The sequence below is a fragment of the Meriones unguiculatus genome, chromosome 12 (genome assembly GCF_030254825.1).
Source record: "Meriones unguiculatus strain TT.TT164.6M chromosome 12, Bangor_MerUng_6.1, whole genome shotgun sequence".
NCBI classification, from domain to species: domain Eukaryota; kingdom Metazoa; phylum Chordata; class Mammalia; order Rodentia; family Muridae; genus Meriones; species Meriones unguiculatus.
In genome coordinates this window covers 37,359,449-37,382,449 of record NC_083360.1, presented here as the reverse complement: position 1 = coordinate 37,382,449, position 23,001 = coordinate 37,359,449, and the positions used below count along the sequence as shown (strand labels likewise).

The window sequence follows — 23,001 nt, the reverse complement described above, 5'->3', positions numbered from 1 at the left end:
CTCCAATTTGTGCCTGCCACATTAAGAAAGAAGCATGTTACATTCAGAGAAATCCCTTATCTAGAATACACCTTGCCTATAAGCTTATACCAGGAAGTGACTCCTAAGTGCACTCCCTATAGCTAACTCTTCTAGCATCTGCTATACTGTATGGCTTCTTCAAGTATCTACAGATCTATGTCCTGCTTAGCTACCCCCAGATGAGTTCTTGCCACATACTCTTTCCCCATCCCATCACTCATTCCCCCAACCACCAGACATCTTAGTTATATGTAGGCAACACCTCCAGAAGCCCCACTCTTTTGACCTGACTCTTCTTATGCTTACTCTTTCATACACTTCTTCCTAGAAAACAGAGTTGTGCTGTGTGATCTACAGAAGTTTTCCTGCTGAGAGCTGCTGGTGAGTTCTCAAAACTTTCCCCTTTACTCCTCCTGTTTACTTTGTTGTCTTATAAAAATGAAGACTTCTTACCAGGGACCAAGTTGCTGAAATACCATCCACACAAAAAATAAAGGATTGAATCAAACAGAATCATCCAGCAGACCCAGCCAAATGTCATGCCCCCTGGCTCTGGGGCTCGGTACATGTGATTCCACTGGATCCCTGCCAAAGCAGAAAGAACAGAATTACTTGGGTCAATTCTTTTACTGTTGGTCTGATGTGGGAGTTTCCTAGTTCTAGAGGAGCCTCTTATAAAACAAAAAGCAAGTCCATTCTAGCCATGTTAAGATGCCAAAGGCATCGTTAGCTTGTGTGGTCATACCTCTTTTTCAGAGGGACCCATGAGCAACCATTAGCATCATTTCAATCCCCAACATTCCAAAGCCCTCTGAAAGTCATTTATATCTAGTTTTACTGACTCAACTAAAAAACAATTTTATATTTATGGACAAAAGACATTGTTTAACAAAACTTTAAATCATGTAATACCCTGCTTTTGGAAAATACGTTAAAAAATACATAGAAAGTCTATAGTGGAAAATAATCATTATTTTTTTTATGTTTGTGATTTATTTCTAGATTATAAATTGAGAACACTATTTCTCTTTCTATTCATTGTGGCAGTTAGTGAGAACCCAACTTTAAAAAATTTTAACCACTGTATACTTGCTGTTGTTTTGTCCAAAATAATCAATTAATTTAATTGTGAGTACTTTTCTTCTCTATCTTCTTGGCCCAGCTTTTACTTTGAAGATCAGTTAGAGAAAAATGGAGAAAGAAAACATTTTCTTTGAGACAGGGTTTTTCTGTGTAACGTTGGCTGTCTTGGACTCTCATTGGAGACCAGGCTGGCCTCAAACTCACAGAGATTCCCCCTGCCTCTGCCTCCCCGAATGCTGAGATTAAAATCTCAATGTAAGTAAAATGTGCTGCCAATACATTTAAAATTATTTTAATGGACTGCCGATGTAACCCAGTTGATAAATCTGCTAGCCTGCCACACACGAGACCCTAGGTTCAATCCCCAGCACTCCATAAACAAAATGTGGTGGTGGATGTCTGTGATCCCAGCACTTGGTCTTGGCAAGAGGAGCGCCAATGTTCAAGGTCATCCTCAGCTACACAGAGATTTCGAATCCAACCTGACAACTTATTTTTAAAACATTTATTTAAGCTGCACGTGGGGATAAATATGTACATAAAATGGAGGTGATCGTGGTGACCTTTTCTTTGCTAATTAAATGTAAGACCCAGAAAACAATGAAGGTGAGAGTAGAAGAGAAGGTAAAAACTGAAGAAAAGTTTGTACTAGTTCAACCACAGTCCGGCAGATGGAGAGCATGTGCATACTCCACTACTGGAAAAATCTAGAAGGTCGGTAGATTGACTGTATATCGTAAGATTGACTACGTACCTACGCCTGGATTCACCACCAGTCTTGGTGGTATCTTCAGGAAGAGATGCTGTGATGTAATTACTTTTTACTGTTCTCAGAACCACAACAAGTAGGTAAGGGGAAGTTTTCCATTAGCAAAATCAAATATTAAGACCTCCTTTGAGAGTTTTCACTTGGTAGCAATACTTTCCACCTGTTCCATGCCTGATAGCTACATGTCCCCAAACACTGAATCACAGACAGCCACCTCCTAAGAAGCCATCCTCTTACCTTCCTCCTGTCCCTCCAGAAACGTAATGAAAAAGACGCCTTGTCCAAAGGCTGTGGTCGAGAGCAAGCACTGCCAGGGTGGATGGGGTGAGGAGAAAATAGTCATTAATGTTTGATTATGAACAGAAAACTTACAACAACCAATTCAAAGGAGATATCCTCCCCCAATTGCAAGGTTTTAAGGATAGCACTGCTTTGGGCAATGCCTTAAATATCTGACCATGAAGGGGTTAGCAGAATGTCAGACCACTCTGAAAACCATGCTTATTTTTAATGCTAAAATGAATTATTTCTTTTCACTGCAACACTTGAGGTATCATAAATTCAATGCCCTGAATACAGAAACATGTAATACAAAACAGTGGGAAATGAAATATATCAATTCACTATTATTTCTTATTATTAAATGTATGCCTTGGAGCACTCTACGAGCACACTGATGCAATGTCTACACAATTTTACACTAGAAAGGAAGTGTATTAAAGGAAGCTGTTAGTTCATCTTCAGTGGAAGAGGTCCTGGTGCAAAAAGAGGAAAACCACTGGGAAAGTGACTTACATTTTACATTTAAAATACAATGTATGACAGGTAAAGGTCATCACTAGCTAGAAAGCATCTTCATGCACAAAACAAATGCTAGAAGTATAGATGCCTTAGACATAAGAACTAAAGTATAAGCGAAAATCAAAGCATCTGAATCTTAGTTCAGGTCATATTTCAAAGAAATATATTACCGGGAGATAGCCAGGGTCCCAATTGAATTAATTATTCTAGGAATATCTGACTAATTCTAACACAAAATTATTGCTTTTATGTTGTTGCAGATATGATATGAGCTCATCAAAATGATGAGAAAATATCAGCACAACATGTATAAATTTAACTGAACAATTTATCCTAGTGTGCATATCTATATTAAGTGTATTTGACTAAAAAAACAAATCAGAACAGCTCAGCCTGGTGTTGCCTGCCTGTAATTCCTGCTACTTGGAAGTTGATGCAGGAAAGCTGAAAGTCTAAAACCTGTATGGCCTAGAGAGTGAGTTCAAGGCCAGCTGGAGCAACTTAATAGAACTCTTTCTCAAAACAAACAAACAAAAAAAAACTAAACAAAAAAAATCATAGAGCACTTGTCAATTATATTTCAATATTTCAGAGCATAGATTTAATTCTCAGTTCCTGAAGAAAGGGGACAAATACAATACTGAATTGTTACTTAAAAAAAGAAGTTGGAAGAATTAATTCAGCCATTATACATGCTCTGAGGCTCTAGATGAACACAAAAGGTATTCTCCACTCTGGGAATGAATAACACACTCATCTTTCAAGAATTTCATGTTGGAAAGAGCTTTTTTTTCAAGTCTTTATGTTAATTTTTGAGAATTTTATATGACTACTGTTTTACATAATTTCCCTCTCCCTCTCCCCCTCAACTCTTCCTATGCCCCCCAAGTCTCTCTAAAATTCATGAACTCTTATACACATACATATATACATATAACACATGAACAGTTATACACATACATATACACACACACTTGCATGCACACACATGTATATATATATATATATATATATATATATATACAGTTTACTGAGTCCATTTACTGTTGCTCATATATGTACATGTTTAGGGCTCATTGGCATAAGATAATCCATTAGAGAAGACTTCTCTCCCTCTCTCAGAAGTCATTAATTGCCTGTCACTCTTTACCTAAGGTGGATCCTTGTGAGAGTTCCTCCAGCTACCTTATCATGTCAATAGCTGGTGTCATTTTTCATGTCTTGTTTAAGCGGTCATATTTCTGAGACTTCATGGCGCAGCTTCCCTGCCATATACAGAGGGCACCATCTCACAGTAAACTTCCTGATCACCTGGTTCATAAAGTTATCCCACCCTCTTTTGCCCAGTGTTCCCTGAGGTGTAGATGTTGCCTTGTAGAAGTATCTACAAGCAGCAAGGCACCCTATTGTCTACTGGTCTCTGTACCTTGACCAGTTTTCAGTTTCCAAATACTCCTTAGCAATCTAGGGACTCGAAATGTCCCTAAGCCCTTCTCAAGGTGATTCTGGTCACACCGTCTAACAGATTGTTATTTAGGGACATTGACTTACTGGCTGGAAGAGGAAGACGTAAATTGGTACAGATACAACTCTAACTCTGTAAAGAACATGATGTAATATTGATGTGTTTACCTCCTCCATACTGACTGCTTTCCTACTATGTGTCAGGCACAGTGCCTCCCAGACAACAGTCAAGAAAAAATTGGTTGCTCTCTTCTGCACATTTTATACTGCAGACTTGAAAGCATTCTTACTCTTTTTCAAGGCATACATATCAAATGGATGAGTGATTCTGACATTGCTAACAGAGAGATCTTTCCACTTAATGTGATGTAGCTCATGATGCTTCAAGAAAAATGCTTATATTTAACTTCCAAAATAGCTTCAGAACTCTATTTCTTTCCATGCATGAAACAAAGAGAACCCGAAGTTATATGTTTCCTTGAGGAGGATGCTGACTTCCCAGAATCCTCAGAGAGAGCCTATTACAGAAAACTGACAATTCTTAATAGCCTGACACTACATCACTGCAAGTCAATGAACCACCACTGTAAGCCTTGCATCTGTGGGCAGAATACAGAGGAGAGACCCCAGATGTTCCATATAAGTCAGAGCAAGACAGACCGGTAAGCTGGGGATGTGCCATGCTTAGAGGGCACCTATAGGTTTTAGTTTGCATTTTTACAGAGCATCTCACTCACCAAAAGGGTCTGGATGGCAAAGCTGAGTTGGTTGTGTAAGACCAACAGCACCACGTAGGGCAGGAAGCTGATCATGTACCCCAGGCTGGTACACAGGGCTGCTGTATTAGCTTGGTTGAAAAACACACTTAGGAAGTAGCTCAGCATGACAGCTGACACTCCAAAATCCAGCAAGAAGAGAAAAATGATAAAGGCATCACTGTGCATGAAAATGCCACTCATCTTCAGAATGGCAGCAAGAGCAGCACTGCTCAGAGCCAGCATGGCCATGTTCTCCAGGAACCAGGAAAGGAAGTGGATAGCTGGATGCAGCCCCATCATTCGCATGTACTGTGAAAAGAAGGAGCCTTGGGTTAATCACCGCAGTGGACACTTGAAAAAAAGCAGATGAAATCATGAGCAAGAGAAATACCAGTGGAAAAGTAAGTGATTTGGTTTGTCACCAGCCCTAGAAAGGGCATTAAGAAGGTCACTTCCTTCTATAATGATGTTGTCAGACATGACTTCATAGCTATCATTATATTCTTGGAGAGAAAGCTGAAGCTAGACATAAAACAGTGTTGCCAGTAAGAACCATGGAAAGAAAAGGTACGAGAAAAAAGTCGTAGACTATAGACTTGATTGACACAGTTTTGCTACGTTTTTTGTTTGTGTGGATTTCTTGTCATTTTCTTAGCTTTTGTTTTCCAGTCTATTTGTGCAGGTTTTGTTCATTAAAGGCAAAGAATGGTAAAGCAGGAAAAGCTGAGATTAAACTCCCTGTCTGAGGTGGACGTTACAAGGGCTATGGAATGCATTTTACAAAACAGTCTTAGTAAAACTAATAAAGTCAATTTCTCCTCTAATCTGCCATTTGTTCATATATCACATGGTGATATTTTGGCAAATAGGATTGGCTTCATGTGAAAGGAAGTTAGATAGCTCTGAAGTATAGTCTCTTGCTAACCACTTAATGGATAGATTAAAGAGCCAGCACCTGGAAACTCTGTCTCCAAGTCCCTGTGCTCGGGGGTCAAAGCTACTGAGGGGAGGAATACATATATCATTGAGTAAATGGTTTTAAACAGGTAAGTGATGTGTAGATTCATAATAGTTGATCACGTTTCCTACATTTCAGTAACTATTCAGTAATCAAACAATGAGTGTCCATCATCACCTGCCATCACTCTTCTTCAAGGATCAACAGGCTGTCACACCGTCACCAGATGCTCTTACAAATTTTCATTCTTAAGAGCAGTTGTCTGATACTTTCAAACTTTACTATTAGGGCCAAACTACTAGAGTTCTTTGTATTGAACCTGAACCAGACATGAAGGTGGGAAGTAATGTTTTATAACAGTTACCAATGAGCAACAGTGGCTTTGTTCCCTTAATCTCATGCACTTTGCTTGCTTCCCTTTGTCTGAATGGGAAATAGCTATCATATTTTGACAACCCTCTGACTACAATAGCAAACAATGTTCCTGGGAAGGAGACTTTGCTGGAGCCAAGGAAGGAGTTCAGCAGAAGGAAGGATAAAGAGAGAAGCCAGGTGATCTACGTGGAGGACCACTCCCCAAACCCTCTGCTGTGATCCCACACGCAATATCAACACCATTTACCTCTTCTATCTGGATCTCTCTCTCATAAACCAGCTTCCGGACCATGCTGGCCACAGACACCATCCAAGTCAGCATCATAATCAGTGGAAAAAAGAAGCCAACGTTGTTCAGGAACCTGTCAAGGTATTATTAATTCAATCAATATCTAAGGTCAAGTGAGGTCAGGGGCAAGTGACTCAGATCAAAAATATGATAAGGTCTATGCCTCTATCAGATATTGGTCATGGCTTTGTTTTAAAAGTTATAAGTCACCTACAGAAACATTACCTCAAAAGGCCTGTGACAAAGGCATTTGGGCTGCAGTCAGCATCCTGGTTTACAATTGTGCAGATACACAAAGGGTATCATGCTGGAGACATGGGGCTCAAGGTGCCTCAGGTAACCATTGCCTGACTGCTGACACTCGGTATGGATGGAGAAGGTTGAGATATGAAACACGCCATTGACTCATGACGATAATTCTTCCCAGTTAATTAGGACCATTATGTATCTTCAATAAAAGCTAACAATTGATCATAAAAAGTCATTTATAAAATATGCAAAATGTGGCAAATTAATGTTTCTCACCTTTTCTATTTCTCCAAGTTGTACTTTCCCATCTATTCTAACTAGGCTCCATTTGTAAAGCATAATGAGGACTTGATGACACTTGTGTCCTAAATCCAACAAAACTGACAGTTTTTCCTCCCTTTGTGACATCAATTTTGCTTAAAAGTAGTGATCACTCCTTTACTCTCTTCTTTCAGCTTCCAGAACAACTTGTTCTGCACCACTGCTAGGCCACTTTTCAGATACCTTAACTAACAACTTCATCTTTGCCTGTCCTTTCACATGGACATTTCCATTTGAACCACAGGGTGACCCTCTGTTTTCTATCCCTGGGTGAGTTCTAAACCCACACGGTATTGTATTCGAACAAACACCAGCTTAACACATAAGCCACCGCTTCATCTGTGATACTTGCAGGAACCACCCATAAAAGTCCTGAAAATAAGGACACCATCCTAGGGGGGGGCAGGAAAGATAAAATACCCACTAAGCAGAAGTCTGTTACATGATGTCAGATAACAGTAAACACTGGAAGAGAAAGCAGCAGTTATGAGAAAGGGTGTCATACAGACACGGCTAAGATAAGGCATCAACAGAGAATAGCTTGAACACAGAGCATATAAAGCATAGAAGGGAAGAGAACAGGAGAACTGCAAGAAGACACGAAGAACCAAAGTGCATGGGCTGGTGATGAGAGCTGGTAAAGTATTCACATCTTAGGAGATGTTGTGAGAGTCCCAGCCTGTCCAGATGGTGCAGAGAGTTTTACATAGCACACACAGTCAGTTCTGAAGTTTAGTTAATAAAGAGAAGAATACATCAAAAAGTTTTAAGATCGGGAGAGGCAACAGATAAAGAATACATTGAATCTTAGACAACAGAGCATGGGTAGAGAGGCTCTGGAGAGAAAGAGTAGAAAACCACAGCAGATATGACGCCATCTAAACAGGAGACAAAGGGGCCACTAAAGATGTTGTCCCTACCCTGAAGGCTGTGGTGGCCTCCTGCACATAACTCAGGCTTCTTCTAAGTCCTGCACTTCTTGTGAAGCTTGCTCAGCACTGGTCACACCTGCCTCTCAGGCAGGCAGAGCCTTACTTCTTCACACAGGATTATGTGGCCTTAAGAGACTGAGCCTTTGCTCTTGACAAGTCACATACTTGTTAATGAACATATACATGACCATAAAAGAGAAGGAGTTAATTACTGTTTTAATTCACTTGGCTACATAAAGCAACTTCTCTGAGCTACTGATGTAGTGATTCATGTGATGTCTTTAAAACACAGTAATTTGCATGCTGTGCAGCAACTGTATAGTGTGCACAGTCAGGGGTATCCCCAGTGATAGAGCATTTGTATTCAGAGAACAGCTAATCTTTCGATTCTCCTGTTTCATGATTTTCTTTGTGAAGGCAGTTATTATTTTTGTAGCATGTAGAACAGGGAGATAAGCATGTGCTATGAGTATATCTACCTATATGATAAAACAACCATTATCTGTTCTCCAGGAATAACACAGTTTCGCAGAAAGAAGACATTCTTAGGACCCAAAAGTAGAAAATAACCAAAGTTGGATCTATTTGATGGGGTGGGGGTTAAAATAGCTGCTTGTTCATAAACCTCATCTTTGCCTGAAACACTGAAGGTGATGACATCTGAACTCTTCTCTCCTAAGTACTGAGTCCATATATTAACCAAGTATACTTAGCTAACCCCTGAAAGTTACAATGGTCAAGATTCCATGCTCTGTTACAAAGAATCCAAGAGAGATTCAGTATTACAGCAGCCTGAGCTCTTACAGTAACTGTCTCAGCTTCACAGCATGGGAAATACCTCTCAAAGTGACTGACCAAAGCTGTTTAAGAGAAACGGTAAAAGATTTTAAAACGGAGATTGTAAGACGCGGCTTTTTGTCTGTTCCTGGGAACTAATCCAAAAATCAACAAGAGGGGGAGAATTTGAATTTTGTCAAAGGCTTGAAAGGAACGTTCAAGTATTAGAAAAACAGGCTAAAAACAGTCACATTCACATAGGACTCATCCATGCTAAGTAGATAAGAGAGATTTCAATAGCAAAGCCCATCCTTTGAAGATAGTATGTGCATTTTCAAGAACACATTCTCAAGGGAAAATAGGTACAACAGCACATGGCAAATGGGTGTCAAGCTGTACATTAAGTGGATAGTATTAGCCAAGGAACATCTAGGACCTGCTTCTGGGAAACAGAATAAAAAAGGCTTTGTTAGTGGTCCACAAAAATCTTTGTTGAAATTGAAGGAAAGCTTTTCAATTGTGTGACAGCTAATGACATCCGTCCCTCATGCCAACAGAATATCTCTCAGATGCACACTCAGTAATTCTGAGGGTGTTTTTTTTTTTCTTGTTAAGTGACAATGAAGGCAAGAGAAATGTAGCACAACACCTATCTAAAAAACACAGAGATGCTGAGATTTTTTGGTTACTAAGGGAGGATGCAGAGCAAAAGGCTGGTAACATGGAACAGTTCAAAATGGTGTATGCGTTTTGTTTTTTTTTTTTTTTTCAATGCAGTTTATTCAGGAACCTTGAACAATCCTCGGACCCTGGGGAAAGCCAGCCCACAGCTTAAATAGCCTCTGGGTAGCCAACCCAGGCGTGCCACGTGGGCAATGCAGATAGGTCCACATACATGGAAGCAAGCCAGATCCTTGGCCTTAGCCAAATGTGGAATTGTTCGTGACAGAGAGCACTCACCATCGGGAAGGTGGAAGGCGGAAACCAGCTCCATCTTTAATGCATAGTATTCCACAGCTCTCTACAGTTCCCCCTTTTTGTTTTAGATGCATCAGGCAAGAGTAGAGGTCTGATCTCTGATATTAGAAATAATTTGGGACTTTGTACCGATGTTCATTTAGGTGTCATCCACCCAAAGAGCATCAGACCCGTCCGATACCTTTTTCTCAGAGGCGGGACCTGGGGCATCAACCCGCATACAATCAGACATGCTCTTCTCTGGGTCGAAAGCGGCTGACCCTGAGTGCAGTGCTTAGCCTTGCATCCTGAGCGTATCATTTTAGCTTTTTATGGTATCCAACCATGCTTGGGGAGAATGTCCTGCTTCAATGGCTGTAAAGGCCTGAATGATCATGGCTGCATCACACTGTTGTGAGACTCTAATCTTGCACTTGTTTTAAAATATCTGTTAAGGCAAAGCCTTTGCAAGAACCACTGGACAGAGCATTGTTAGAACTGAGTGATGTAACAACAACAATGTCACAAGACAGAAGAAAATGTGAGCTGCAAGAACTTTGAAAAAATAGATAGCAAAAGTATGTCTTTCATGGTGGTAAAATTGATAAATCACAAAAGAACTTGATTCTGCATGTAAGGAGGTGGAAAACAGCTAGAAAAATATTTCTAAAGAAATGTCAATAGAGAGCTTTGGATAATTACCAAAATTGTATTAATTAGAAAATGGGAAGAAAAAACATGTAATAGAAGTCCTTAAAGAAGAAAAGAAAATTATGGAAAGCAATGAGTTCATAAAGCTACAGGGTTCAAAAAGAACACTGAAATTTAAAGGTTTCAAATATTTTTGTGACACGTTCTGTTAGAGTGATCAGTGATCAAAGGTGTTCTAAAGCTCATGGAAGGAGGCAGAATGCAGAGGACAGACAAATAACAAGTGTTGGAATCTGGGGAGATAGACCTGGATTATTGGAAAGAAGTCATGCTCTGAGTTTGGTGAAGGCAAAAAGGTGCTTACCACCCAGCAGCAAGGAAAGAAGAAACACAAGAAAGCAGAACAGAATGAGTCTGTTCCAGAAGGCTCAGCTCTAAGTGAGGAGTAAGTGCTAGTACAAAGATCAGTAATCAGGTGAGAGACAGAGGGAGCCTCATGAAATAAGTGCCATACTTCCAGTACCAGAGAATTTCAAGAGCAAAACTCAGCTGGGGAGATATCCCACAAGAAACAAAGCAAATGCATACTGCAGAGGGACTAGAGACCAAAGCCAAAACAAGAGACTCAGCAAACACAATTAACAGTGGACTCATCGTTGAACAGATATGAAGCAGACAGCAATCCTGCTCTTACCTAAGTGCTGAGGGAACCCCCTCATGCTTGAAGCATTTGACCAGAGCATAGCCGGGAGCCTTTTAAAGGGGTTCCTGCTTTGCATCTCTCTGATCAAAAACTCAAGTGACAACACATGCTGGAAAGGTTGTGGAGAAAGGGGAACACTCCTCCATTGCTGGTGGGAATGTAAACTTGTACAACCATTATGGAAATCAATCTGGTACTTTCTCAGACAATTAGGAATGGTGCTTCCGCAAGATCCAGCTATACCACTCCTAGGCATATATTCAAAAGATGCTCAAGTTGAACAAGGACATTTTTCAACCATATTCGTAGCAGCTTTATTTGTAACAGCCAGAACCTGGAAACAACCCAGATGTCCCTCAATAGAGGAATGGATACAGAAATTGTGGTACTTTTACATGATGGAATACTACTCAGCAATTAAAAACAAAGAAATCATGAACTTTGCAGGTAAATGGTGGGATCTGGAGTGAGATATCCCAGAAGCAGAAAGACACACATGGTATATACTCACTTATAAGTGGGTGCTAGACCTATAAGATAAGATAAACATACTAAAATCTGTACACCTAAAGAAGATAAACAAGAAAGAGGACCCAGGGTAAGATAATCAATCTTCACTTAGAAAGACAAATGGGATGGACACTGGAAATAGGAGAAAACAACTTACAGGACAGCAACCTACCACAGAGGGCCCCTGAAAGACTCTACCTAGCAGTGTATCAAAGCAGATGCTGAGACTCATAACCAAACCTTGGGCAGAGTGCAGGGAATCATATGAAAGAAGGGGGAGTTAGTATGACCTGGAGAGGACAGGAGCTCCACAATATCAAATATATCTGGGCACAGGGGTCTTTTCTGAGACTGTTTCTCCAACCAAGGACTATGTATGGATATAACCTAGAACCCCTGCCCAGATGTAGCCCATGGTAGTTCAGTATTCAAGTAGGCTCCCTAGTAAGGGTGAAAGGGTTAGGCTAACTTTGTAACCTATATGTCCTCTAAAGCCTATAGTTTTGAGTTTTAGGTCCAGGTTAAGCTAAAGCCTCTTAGTACCTTTCCAGAGAGTAAAGGAATGTGACCCTATCTGTGAGGATAGATATAAAAAAAGGACAAGCAAACAATGACCTTCACTCAGCAAAAGAATGACCAGACCCTTGTCCTTGAGATAGCGTTTCTTAGCAACAAACCTAGACTTCTTCTGAGTAGCTTTTGACCTCCAGCCAAGAGCCCGCAGCCCTAATCTTCAAGGATGAGCTAACCACCCACACCTTCAATTGCAGCTGCATCCACATTTGGCAGGACTGGCAAAGCTTGAGCACCTAAGACTAACCAATTATCTTACTTTATAGCTTCCTCATCCAATCCTAAATTGCCAAAACTAAAACTTCAAATCTCCCACAATTTTTCTTTTAAAAACCTAAAGGCCTTTGTCTCCCGGTGCCACTCTTTGCTGACCAGCAGGGGTGACCCCGTTGTACAATGGTTAATAAACCTCTTGCTTTAACAACAAGTCTTGGTCTGGGGAAGTTTCTGGGAAGGGTGCGATTAAACTCCTGAGCTATGAGACCCCAGGTCTTACAAGGGAAACAGGGACTGTCTCTTATATGAACTCAATGGCTGGCTCTTTGACCTTCCCCCTCCAAGGGAGGAGCAGCCTTGCTAGGCCACAGAAGAGGACATTGCAGCCAGTCCTGAAGAGACCTGATAAGCTAGGATCAGATATAAGGGGAGGAGGACCTCCCCCATCGGTGGACTTAGAGAGGGGCAGGGAGGAGATGAGGGAGGGAAGATGAGATTGGGAAGGAATTAGGAAGGGGGATACAGCTGGGATACAAAGTGAATAAATTAACTAATATAATAAAATAAAACCTTAATTAAAAGAAGAGTTCTTTTTGCCTCTGGGACAACTCACTCACAGAAAAAAACCCACTAAAATCTGTACATCTAAACAAACTAAGCAAAAGAGAAGACTCTAAAATGTTCAATCCCCACCCTGAAAGGCAAAGAGGATGGACATCAGAAGAAAAAGAAAACAGGAAACAACCTAGGAACCTGCTACAGAGGGCCTCTGAAAGCCAGAAGAAGAAAACAGGAAACAACCTAGGAACCTGCCACAGAGGGCCTCTGAAAGCCTCTGCCGTGCAGACTGTCAAAGCAGATGCTGAGCCAGATGGCCAACTGTCGGGCAGAGTGAATGGAATTTTATGTAAGAAGTGGGAAATAGTAAGAGCTGGAGAGGACAGGAACTCCACAAGGAGAGAAACAGAACCAGAAAATTTGAACACAGGGAACTTCCCAGAGACTCATACTCCAACCAAGGACTATTCATGGAGATAACCTAGAACCCTGACAATGCAGCCACTTCTGATGAGAACTGATAGACTAAGATCAGAAAGAAGGAGAGGAGGACTTCCCCTATCAGTGGACTTGGAGAGGGGCATGCATGCAGAAAGGGGGGGAGGGTGGGACCGGGAGGGGAGGAGGGAGGGGCTTATGGGGGGATACAAAATGAATAAAGTGTAATTAATAAAAGTTAAATAAAAAATTTTTAAAAAAGGGTTCTTGCAAAGTCAGCAGACAGGCAACTAGAGTGGCAAAGATCCTTCCTAGTGACAATGGTCCACATTGGTAACCCAGGGCAAATGTCAAAGGATTATAGGAAGAGAGCAGATTTTAAGTAAGTATCCCTCTACTTAGAAGGGACAAACTGTATCCAAGCTACGGAGAGTTCCATGCCACTTGGTCTGAGCCATAGACTGGAATAAGATTATCTTCCTTACTTGGTGCTAAACAAGTAAGGAAGCACCAGAGATACCCCAGAGGAGGAATAAACAGTAACAAGTATTTAAAGGCTAAGGCACACTAGTGCAATGTTTGTCAATAGCCTGTTGGGACTGATCTGGAAGCTCTCTCCCAGCTGGCTAGCCTACGTAATATCTGAATATGTTGTGTAATCTATTATTGAGGAAAGCTCAGCAATGATCTTCCCCAGCTGTGGACTTTCCATGTTACAAAACTAACATGCCAGGCAAAATTTACCTACTGGTACAACAGTGGCATGACTGTTTTAAGGGTAGCATCTGCTTTCTGTCTGTATTTAAAGCTTGCTCAATGGAAATATATGTTTGATACTATAAGACAAAACCTTACTGACGGAGCGTTCACAGCTCTCATGGGGAACCTACTACTGTTGTTTTACTAGACGATCATGTTGTCAAGTTGTCTTCTGAATATTTATGTTTTACCCACAGATAAGTACTGCTCCACTCATTCTTGAGTGGAGACACTCGTGTGTTGGGGGTTAGTCTGGTGCTCTATGTATACAAATGCTGAATTATGGGCCCAGAGATCTGGTTGCAGTCCAGACAAGTATATTGTCACATACTCTATTCAATGTTGTGTAAACTTTGCCCCCCAATTATCTCTTGTTGGTCAATTAAAAAGCTGGACAGTATGTAACTGGGCAGAAGAGATGTAGGCAGGGCTTCCATTCCTGGGCTTGGGGTCTCAGGTAAGGGTCACAAGGAGAAGAAGAGGAAAAAGAAGAAGATGTAGAGAAAGGACATAACCTGATGGAGTAGATGCATCCCAGACAGGACCAATATTGGCAAGTAACTTGGGGCATGTGGCTGGAAAGTATCCAGACTAGCTTAGAGGATTAGTATAAATAGATCATATCTACCCAGTTATTGAGGCTAAAGCTTATTAATAAACCTAGTAAGTCTCCGTGTCCTTTATTTGCAAGGTAGAAAAAAGCTAACTTAAAAAATCCCCCTAAATCAATAAATTATCAATTACACTTCTGAGGTGGATAAAGGTTAAAGCAAAGACTAATGTTTTCTCAGTGTGCTGAGAATAAGTTATTATGTGTACTTGGCCATGAAAGACACCTATACCATTTCCTCCAAGGCCCATCTTTGAAGAGGAGATTTTTTTTTTAAAAGCAAGAACACATAAGAAAGAAATAAGACAGAAAGGATGTAAGAGAAGTATCACTGTGTAACACTACAATTTTTCATCACATGTTCCTTTCCAATCAAAAACATGTGCCAGCTATGCATACCAGAAGATCAATTCAAAATTGGGTCTTCAACCTTCCCCCATGAATGACTGAAGCATCCATGCCATCCCACATTTCACTGAGGATCTCTTGGCTGTTAATGGTTGCCGAAGGAGGGAAGGGCTGCTTTCTTTAGTAGTGTAGCCTCTGCTGAGTTGCCCATGCTCAAGTAAATACTCCTTACAGGCAACCTAAGTAAGCTCAGTGGATGAAAAATGTCATAAAAGTAAGAAAGCAAAAGTTGGCAGGATTATCACCATGGATTGCTGCAGCCATGAATCATCTGAAGGAATGGGCGGGCATGGGAGCATTAGCAGGCCTTCTGGTGTTGGTCTCCTTGGTTTGCCTGTGGTATATATGCAAGATTAGAGTCTCACAACAGTGTGATGCAGCCATGATCATTCAGGCCTTTACAGCCATTGAAGCAGGACATTCTCCCCAAGCATGGTTGGATACCATAAAAAGCTAAAATGATATGCTCAGGATGCGAGGCTAAGCACTGCACTCAGGGTCAGCCGCTTTCGACCCAGAGAAGAGCATGTCTGATTGCATGCGGGTTGATGCCCCAGGTCCCGCCTCTGAGAAAAAGGTATCGGACGGGTCTGATGCTCTTTGGGTGGATGACACCTAAATGAACATCGGTACAAAGTCCCAAGTTATTTCTAATATCAGAGATCAGTCTTCTACTCTTGCCTGATGCGTCTAAAACAAAAAGGGGGAACTGTAGAGAGCTGCGGAATGCTATGCCTTAAAGATGGAGCTGGTTTCTGCCTTCCACCTTCCCTATGGTGAGTGCTCTCTGTCATGAACAACTCCACATTTGGCTAAGGCCAAGGATCTGGCTTGCTTCCATGTATGTGGACCTATCTGCATTGCCCACGTGGCACGCCTGGGTTGGCTACCCAGAGGCTATTTAAGCTGTGGGCTGGCTTTCCCCAGGGTCCGAGGATTGTTCAAGGTTCCTGAATAAACTGCATTGAAAAAAAAAAAAGTTGGAATGAAGAAGCACTGCGGGGGGGGGGGGCAGGTAAAATGACTCAGCATGTAAAAGCACTGCCATAACCTGATGACCTGAGCTAGCCCCTGGACCCACATTTTAGGAGGGGGGAACACAAGTTCTGTTCTCAGTACCTATGTTTTGTGGTTCAAAACTACCTGTAACCCAGATCCAGGACATCTGACACCTTTTTCTGGATTCTACAAGCACTTTCACTCACTCAGGACCATACCACCATTCAGACACACATATACACTTATAAATAAAACTAATAAGTAAATAAATACTTAACAATATAAAAAAAATCAATGAAATAAAGGAAGACATGAATAAGCTCTGGAATGAATTCCAAAGGCATATAAGTAGTTCAGTTACATAAAAAATAAAAATTTCAAGTCTCTGAAGAAAGAATTAGAAGAAGCTATCAGAAGATGGAAAGATCTCCCATGCTCATGGATTGGCAGGTTTACATAGTAAAAATGGCCATCTTACCAAAAGCAAGCTACAGATTCAATGCAATCCCCATCAAATTACCAACACAATTCTTTACAGACCTGGAAAGAATAATTCTCAAATTCATATGGAATAACAGAAAACCCAGAATTACTAAAACAATCCTCTACAATAAAAGATCTTCAGGCTTTATCTCCATCCTTGATCTTAGGCTGTACTACAGAGCAACAGTAATAAAACCTGCATGGTACTGGCATAGAAACGGAATCTGGATCAATGGAACTGATCAGAAGACCCAGAAATAAATCCACACACTTATGGACACCTAATCTTTGACAAAGATGCAAAAACCATACAATGGAAAAAAGATAGCATCTTCAACAAATGATGCTGGTCTAACTGGATGTCTACATGTAGAAAAGTACAAATAGATCCATACTTATCACCCTGCACAAAACTAAAATCCAAGTGAATCAAAGACCTCAACATAAAACCAGACACATTAAAGCGCTCAGAAAAAAAGTGGGGAAGACCCTAGAACTCATTGGTACCAGAAAAACTTCCTGAACAAAATACCAACAGCACAGGCTCTAAGAGCAACAATCAATAAATGGGACCTCATGAAACTGAAAAGCTTCTGTAAAGCAAAGGACACCGTCATCAAAACAAAACGAATGCCTACAGATTGGGAAGAATCGTCACCAACCCTTTATCTGACAGAGGGCTAGTATCCAGTATATATAAAGAACTAAAGAAGGTGAAAAGCAACAAACCAAGTAATCCTTAAAAAATGGAGAACAGAACTAAACAGAGAATTCTCGTTAGAGGAATATCAAATGGCAGAGAAACACTTAAAGAAATGCTCAACCTCATTAGCCATCAGGAAAATGCAAATCAAAACAACCCTGAGATTTCACCTTACACCCATCAGAATGGCCAAGATCAAAAACTCAAGTGACAACACACGCTGGAGAGGTTGTGGAGAAAGGGGAACCTTACTCCACTGCTGGTGGGAATGTAAACTTGTACAACCACTCTGGAAATCAATCTGGTGCTTTCTCAGACAACTAGGAATAGTGCTTCCTCAAGATCCAGCTATACCACTCCTAGGCATATATCCAAAAGAGGCTCAAGTACACAATAAGGACATTTGCTCAACCATGTTTGTAGCAGCTTTTTTGTAATAGCCAAAAGCTATTCAGTTGAGATGCCCTTCAACTGAAGAATGGATACAGAAATTGTGGTACATCTACACAATGGAATATTACACAGCAATGACAAACAAGGAAATCATGAAATTTGCGGGTAAATGGTGGGAACTGGAAAGGATCATCCTGAGTGAGCTGTCCCAGAAGCAGAAAGACACACACGGTATAGACTCACTCATATACACATACAGGATAAACCTACTAAAAGCTGTATACCTAAAGAAACTAATCAAGATGGAGGACTCTGGCTAAAATGCTCAATCCCCATCCCAAAAGGCAAAGAAGATGGACATCAGAAGAAGAAGAAAACAGGAAACAAGTTAGGAACCTGCCACAGAGGGCCTCTGAAAGGCTCTTCCCTCCATACTATTAAAGCAGATGCTGAGACTTATGGCCAACTGTTGGGCAGAGTGCATGGAATCTTATGAAAGAAGTGGGAAATAGTAAGATCTGGAGAGGACGGGAGCTCCACAAGGAGAACAACAGAACTAAAAAATTCCTAGGTTGTTTCCTGTTTTCTTCTTCTGATGTCCATCCTCTTTGCCTTTCGGGATGGGGATTGAGAGTTTTAGTCAGGGTCCTCTCTCTTGATTAGTTTCTTTAGATGTATAGATTTTAGTAGGTTTATCCTATGTTATATGTTATATGTCTACATGAGTGAGTCGGGATCTTTCCAGAGACTCATACTCCAACCAAGTACCATGCATGGAGATAACCGAGAACCCCTGCACAGATGTAGCCCATGGCATTTCAATGTCCAAGTGAATTCCATAGTAATGGGAAGAGAGACTGCCTCTGACATAATCTGATTGGCCTGCTCTTTGATCACCTCCCCCTGAAGTGGGGAGCAGCCTTACCAGGCCACAGAAGATGACAATGCAGCCACTCCTGATGAGACCTAATTGACTAGGATCAGAAGGAGGGAGAGGAAGACCTCCCCTATCAGTGGACTTGGGGAGGAGCATGTGTGGAGAAGGGGGAGGGAAAGTGGGATTAGGAGGGGAGGAGGAAGGGGTTTATGGGGGGATACCAAGTGAATAAAGTGTAATTAATAAAAATTAAAAGAAAAAAATAAAAATAAAAAATAAAACATACAATATAAAGAATTCAGTAGAAAAGACAAATATCCTAAAAAATTTGAATTCAAGTTTTAGAAACAAAAATACCTATTAGTCAAATAAAAACTCAGTAGAAAGCCTCAGCAATAGGTCCTAAAGACAATAGTAAAGATAAAATAACAAGAAGATCTGTACGGAAAAGTAAGCTCTATGGAAAACAATTAAAAGATTAAATTCATGAATCATGCCATAGAAGAAATAAGCTAAAGATAAGAAAAATATATGCAATAAAACACTAGCAGAAAAAATTTCAAGCCTAAAGAAAGATTTAGTGCCCAGACATTGAAGGCATTTAGAGTGTTGCATAGACAAGACCAAAGAAGAAATTCCCCACTCCATTTTATAGTCAAAACACAAAGAAAGAACACTAAAAGTTGCACGAAATACCAAGTTATGTATAAAGGTGTAGCCCTTAAAATAACATTAAGTCCTTCTACAAAAATTACAGAAGCCAGAAAGGCACCCAACACTGTATTCCAAGCCACAAAAGACAGTAATTTCCTGAAGATTACTATATCTAGAAAGCCATCCTTTATAATTGAATGGAAAAGAAAAGTTGCACAATAAACACAAACTAGCCACTAAGCCAGCACCTGAGCACTTGAAGGAATGCTATCCACTGAAAAGAGAGATAAATGTATCCATGGGGCCACCAGAAAAAGTAAAGTGTGCTGGAAAACTATATGTGCTTTGTCAGTACAATGGTGTGCTTGGCAGGTAGGGCTGAAAATTAACTGAGTAATAAGGGATCGTAGCCACTTAGATGAAAACTGGGCTTCACTGGGAAGACAGGAATGTGTTTCCTCAGAGTCAGTGCATGGAATGTATTACATGTCAAGTTCACTAAAGAATGTGGCAAATCACGAGAGTCACCCAGTTCATGGTGGCTTTGAAGGTCTGAAGGAGTCATCGTGATCAGCTGAGGCTTGGCACTAAGTCGAAGAAATAGAGTCCCTTGGACAATGCCAGAAGAGGCCTTTGGTAAAGGCGCAGCCTTATTTGCAATAGAGATCCCATGGTATTGGAGATTCTAGGACCATGTAACATCCAAGAAGGATCAGTGGTAGCTATTAAATGGAGCTAGCCTAAGCCTATGAAATATAAGCTACATAGGCACCCTAAACTACATAGCTGTGAGTAGCATTCCTCTGCCAGCCACAGCATTTGCAGGGTCCCTGACATGCCACAATCAAAGTCTGTGTTTTTATATTTAAAGTCACTACAATCTGTGTTTTTAACAGTAGAAAAGTCCCACCAACTCTCATCCCTCTCGTCTAGCCCATCTTTGTTCCTCTGTGTCATCTACCAATACCCAGGAGCCCTGTCTACCAGGGACCACCAGATCCCAGTATCTTCACACTGGGATAGGTCTAGAGTAGGTTACCTTCCTTCATTATGATGTCTCCAAACTTACTCTATAGCAGCCTGCTTGCAGGATCGCCTCCTCCCAGCCCACCTCCATTTCCTGCAGACTGGTTTTTGGTGAAGTCCCGCAATGGCTCTTTCTGACAGACCATCTCAGTCCTTTCATCTAGTCCATCTACATTTCTTTGTGTCTGCTGCCACTCCATACTCTCTATCAGGAACTCCCGGTGGCCACACTGAGCTGGATCTCAGGTAGGTGATTTTTCATTATCCTTTCTGTCCCCCATTATGTTCTTTCCAGATTTGCCCTTAATCCTGCAGTAGCTTGATTGCAGAAGCGTCTCTTCCTACCCCACCTCTCTTCCTACCCCACCTCCATTCCATACACCTGAGATCACCTCTCAGGTGTAGCCCCTGTCTCTTGAAATAATTCCCACAGTCCTTTTCAACCTTTCCTCCTAGCCTATCTACATTCCTTTCTGACATACAGACCCAAAGAAGCATTCTCTAGCAGGGACCCCAAATACAACCACCATACTTGCCTATGATTCAGAAGCAACACTATATCCACCCAACAAAGACAATACAGGTATAAACAACAAGAAATATTTCAAGCATAATTTTGGATGTCTAAATCCTAGCAAAAATGCTAACATGAACAGCCAAAATCATATGCCCCAACCAGAAGCTAGTAACCCTATTGTAATAGGCCCCAAGAAATGCAATATAGCTGAAGAACAAGAGAAACATCAAAATAGTGATTATGAATATATTAAAGGGCCTTAAAGAGGATGTAAATAAGTCACTCAATGAAGTCTGTGAAAACACAAAAGGTTGAAAAATAATGAAAACAATTCAAGACATGAAAATAGAATTTAACAAAGAAAGAGAATCACTGAAGACAACTCAAACTGGAAAGGAAAACTTTAGGATGCCAAAGAAGAACTTTCAGAACTAAGCCTCATAAACAGACTACAAGACATAGAAGATAGAGTCTCATGTGTTTAAGTTAAGGTAGAAGAAATAGATAGTTAAAGAAAATATTAAACTTAAAACAACTCAGGCTTGAAACATCCAGAAATCTGGGACATTAGAAAAGACCAAGTCTACAAATAATAGGGGTAGAGGAAGAAAAAAAAATCAGGTTCAAAGTCACAGAAAATATTTTTAACCAAACTAAAGAAAGAAAAATTCCCACTCTAAAGAGGTAACTGTCTATCAAGGTACAAAAATATATTCAGATCACCAAATAGAAGAACAAGAAAAGAAATTCCCCATGACACATAATAACCAAAACACTAAATGTGCAGAACAAAGAGAAGAAATTTTTAAATTAAAATTTAATTATTATATTCAAGCTATTCTATATTTATTTATAATTATTAAAATATTTATAGTTTAATTAAAATTTAAAATTTAAGAGCTACAATGAAAATAAAAGTAAAAACATATAAAAGCATGCCCATTAGAATAACACCTGAGTAAGGACCTGAGCATTTCTCAAGTGTTTCTCAGCCATAGAGAGTCCTCTGTTGAGAATTCTCACTTTAGCTCTGTACCCCACTTTTACTCGAGTTACTTGGTTTGTTGGTGTTTAATTTCCTGAGTTCTTTATATATTTTAGATATTAGCCCTCTGTCAGATGTAGTGTTGGTGAAGCTCTTTTCCCAATCTGTAAGCTATCATTTTCTTCAATTGACAATGTCCTTTGCTTTACAGAAGCTTTTCAGTTTCATGAGGTCCCATTTATTAACTCTTAGAGCCTGAACTATTGGTATTCTGTTCAGGAAGTTGTCTCCTGTGCCAATGAATTCAAGGCTCTTCCTGACTTTTTCTTCTAATAGATTTAGTGTCTCTGGTTTTATGTTGAGGTTTTTGATCCACTTGACTTGAGTTTCGTGCAGGGTGATAGATACAGATCTATTTTCATTTTTCTTCATGTAGACATCCAGTTAAATTAGCACCATTTGTTAAAGATACTAAGTTGTCAGGGAAGTGCAAATCAAAATGACTCAGATTCCATCTTATGCCCATCAGAACAGCTAAGATCAAGGACTCACCTGACAGCCCATATTGGTGAGCAAGGAGAACATGCCTCCATTGCTGGTAGGAGTACACACTTGTACAACCACTGTGAAAATCAATCTGGAATTTTCTCAGAAAATTGGAAATCGATCTATCTCAAGATCTACCAGCTTTACCACTCCTGGGCACATACCCAAGGTATGTTCCACTTTACCACAAGGACATTTGCTGAGCTATGTTCATTGCAGGCTCCCTTGTTATAGCCAAACTGAAAATCTAGATGCCCCTCAACTGAAGAATGGTATGGAAAATGTGGTGTATTTACACTGTGGAATACTGCTCAGCTATTAAGAGCAAGGAAATCATGAAATTTATAGGCAAATAGATGGAACTAGAAAAAAAATTATCCTGAACCAGACCCAGAAAGACAAACTAGAAAATGTTATTCAAAGCAAATGTACCCAAGAAACAAACAGGGATAGCCATTTTAATAGAAAGAAAGAAAGAAAGAAAGAAAGAAAGAAAGAAAGAAAGAAAGAAAGAAAGAAAGAAAAGAAAATTGACTTCAAGCCAAAACTAATCAGAAGAAACAGGAAAGGACACTATATGCTCATGGGAAAACAAACAAACAAACAAAAACACTAAGAGTATATTGCAATTCTAAGCA

At 40.4% G+C, this 23,001-nt stretch overlaps 1 protein-coding gene across 2 annotated transcripts in view; it reads right to left on the bottom strand.

The window, feature by feature from the left end:
• Abca13 (ATP binding cassette subfamily A member 13) overlaps positions 1–23,001 on the bottom strand; it is a 440,297-nt gene that overhangs the window by 253,026 nt on the left and 164,270 nt on the right. For both annotated transcript variants that reach the window (XM_060365661.1, XM_060365662.1), the window contains exons 32-35: positions 6,477–6,591; positions 4,876–5,205; positions 2,111–2,180; positions 475–606 (exon numbers count right to left, since the gene is read on the bottom strand). In XM_060365661.1, coding sequence (XP_060221644.1) covers positions 475–606; positions 2,111–2,180; positions 4,876–5,205; positions 6,477–6,591 — 647 coding nt within the window. The remainder of the gene's footprint in view (positions 1–474; positions 607–2,110; positions 2,181–4,875; positions 5,206–6,476; positions 6,592–23,001) is intronic.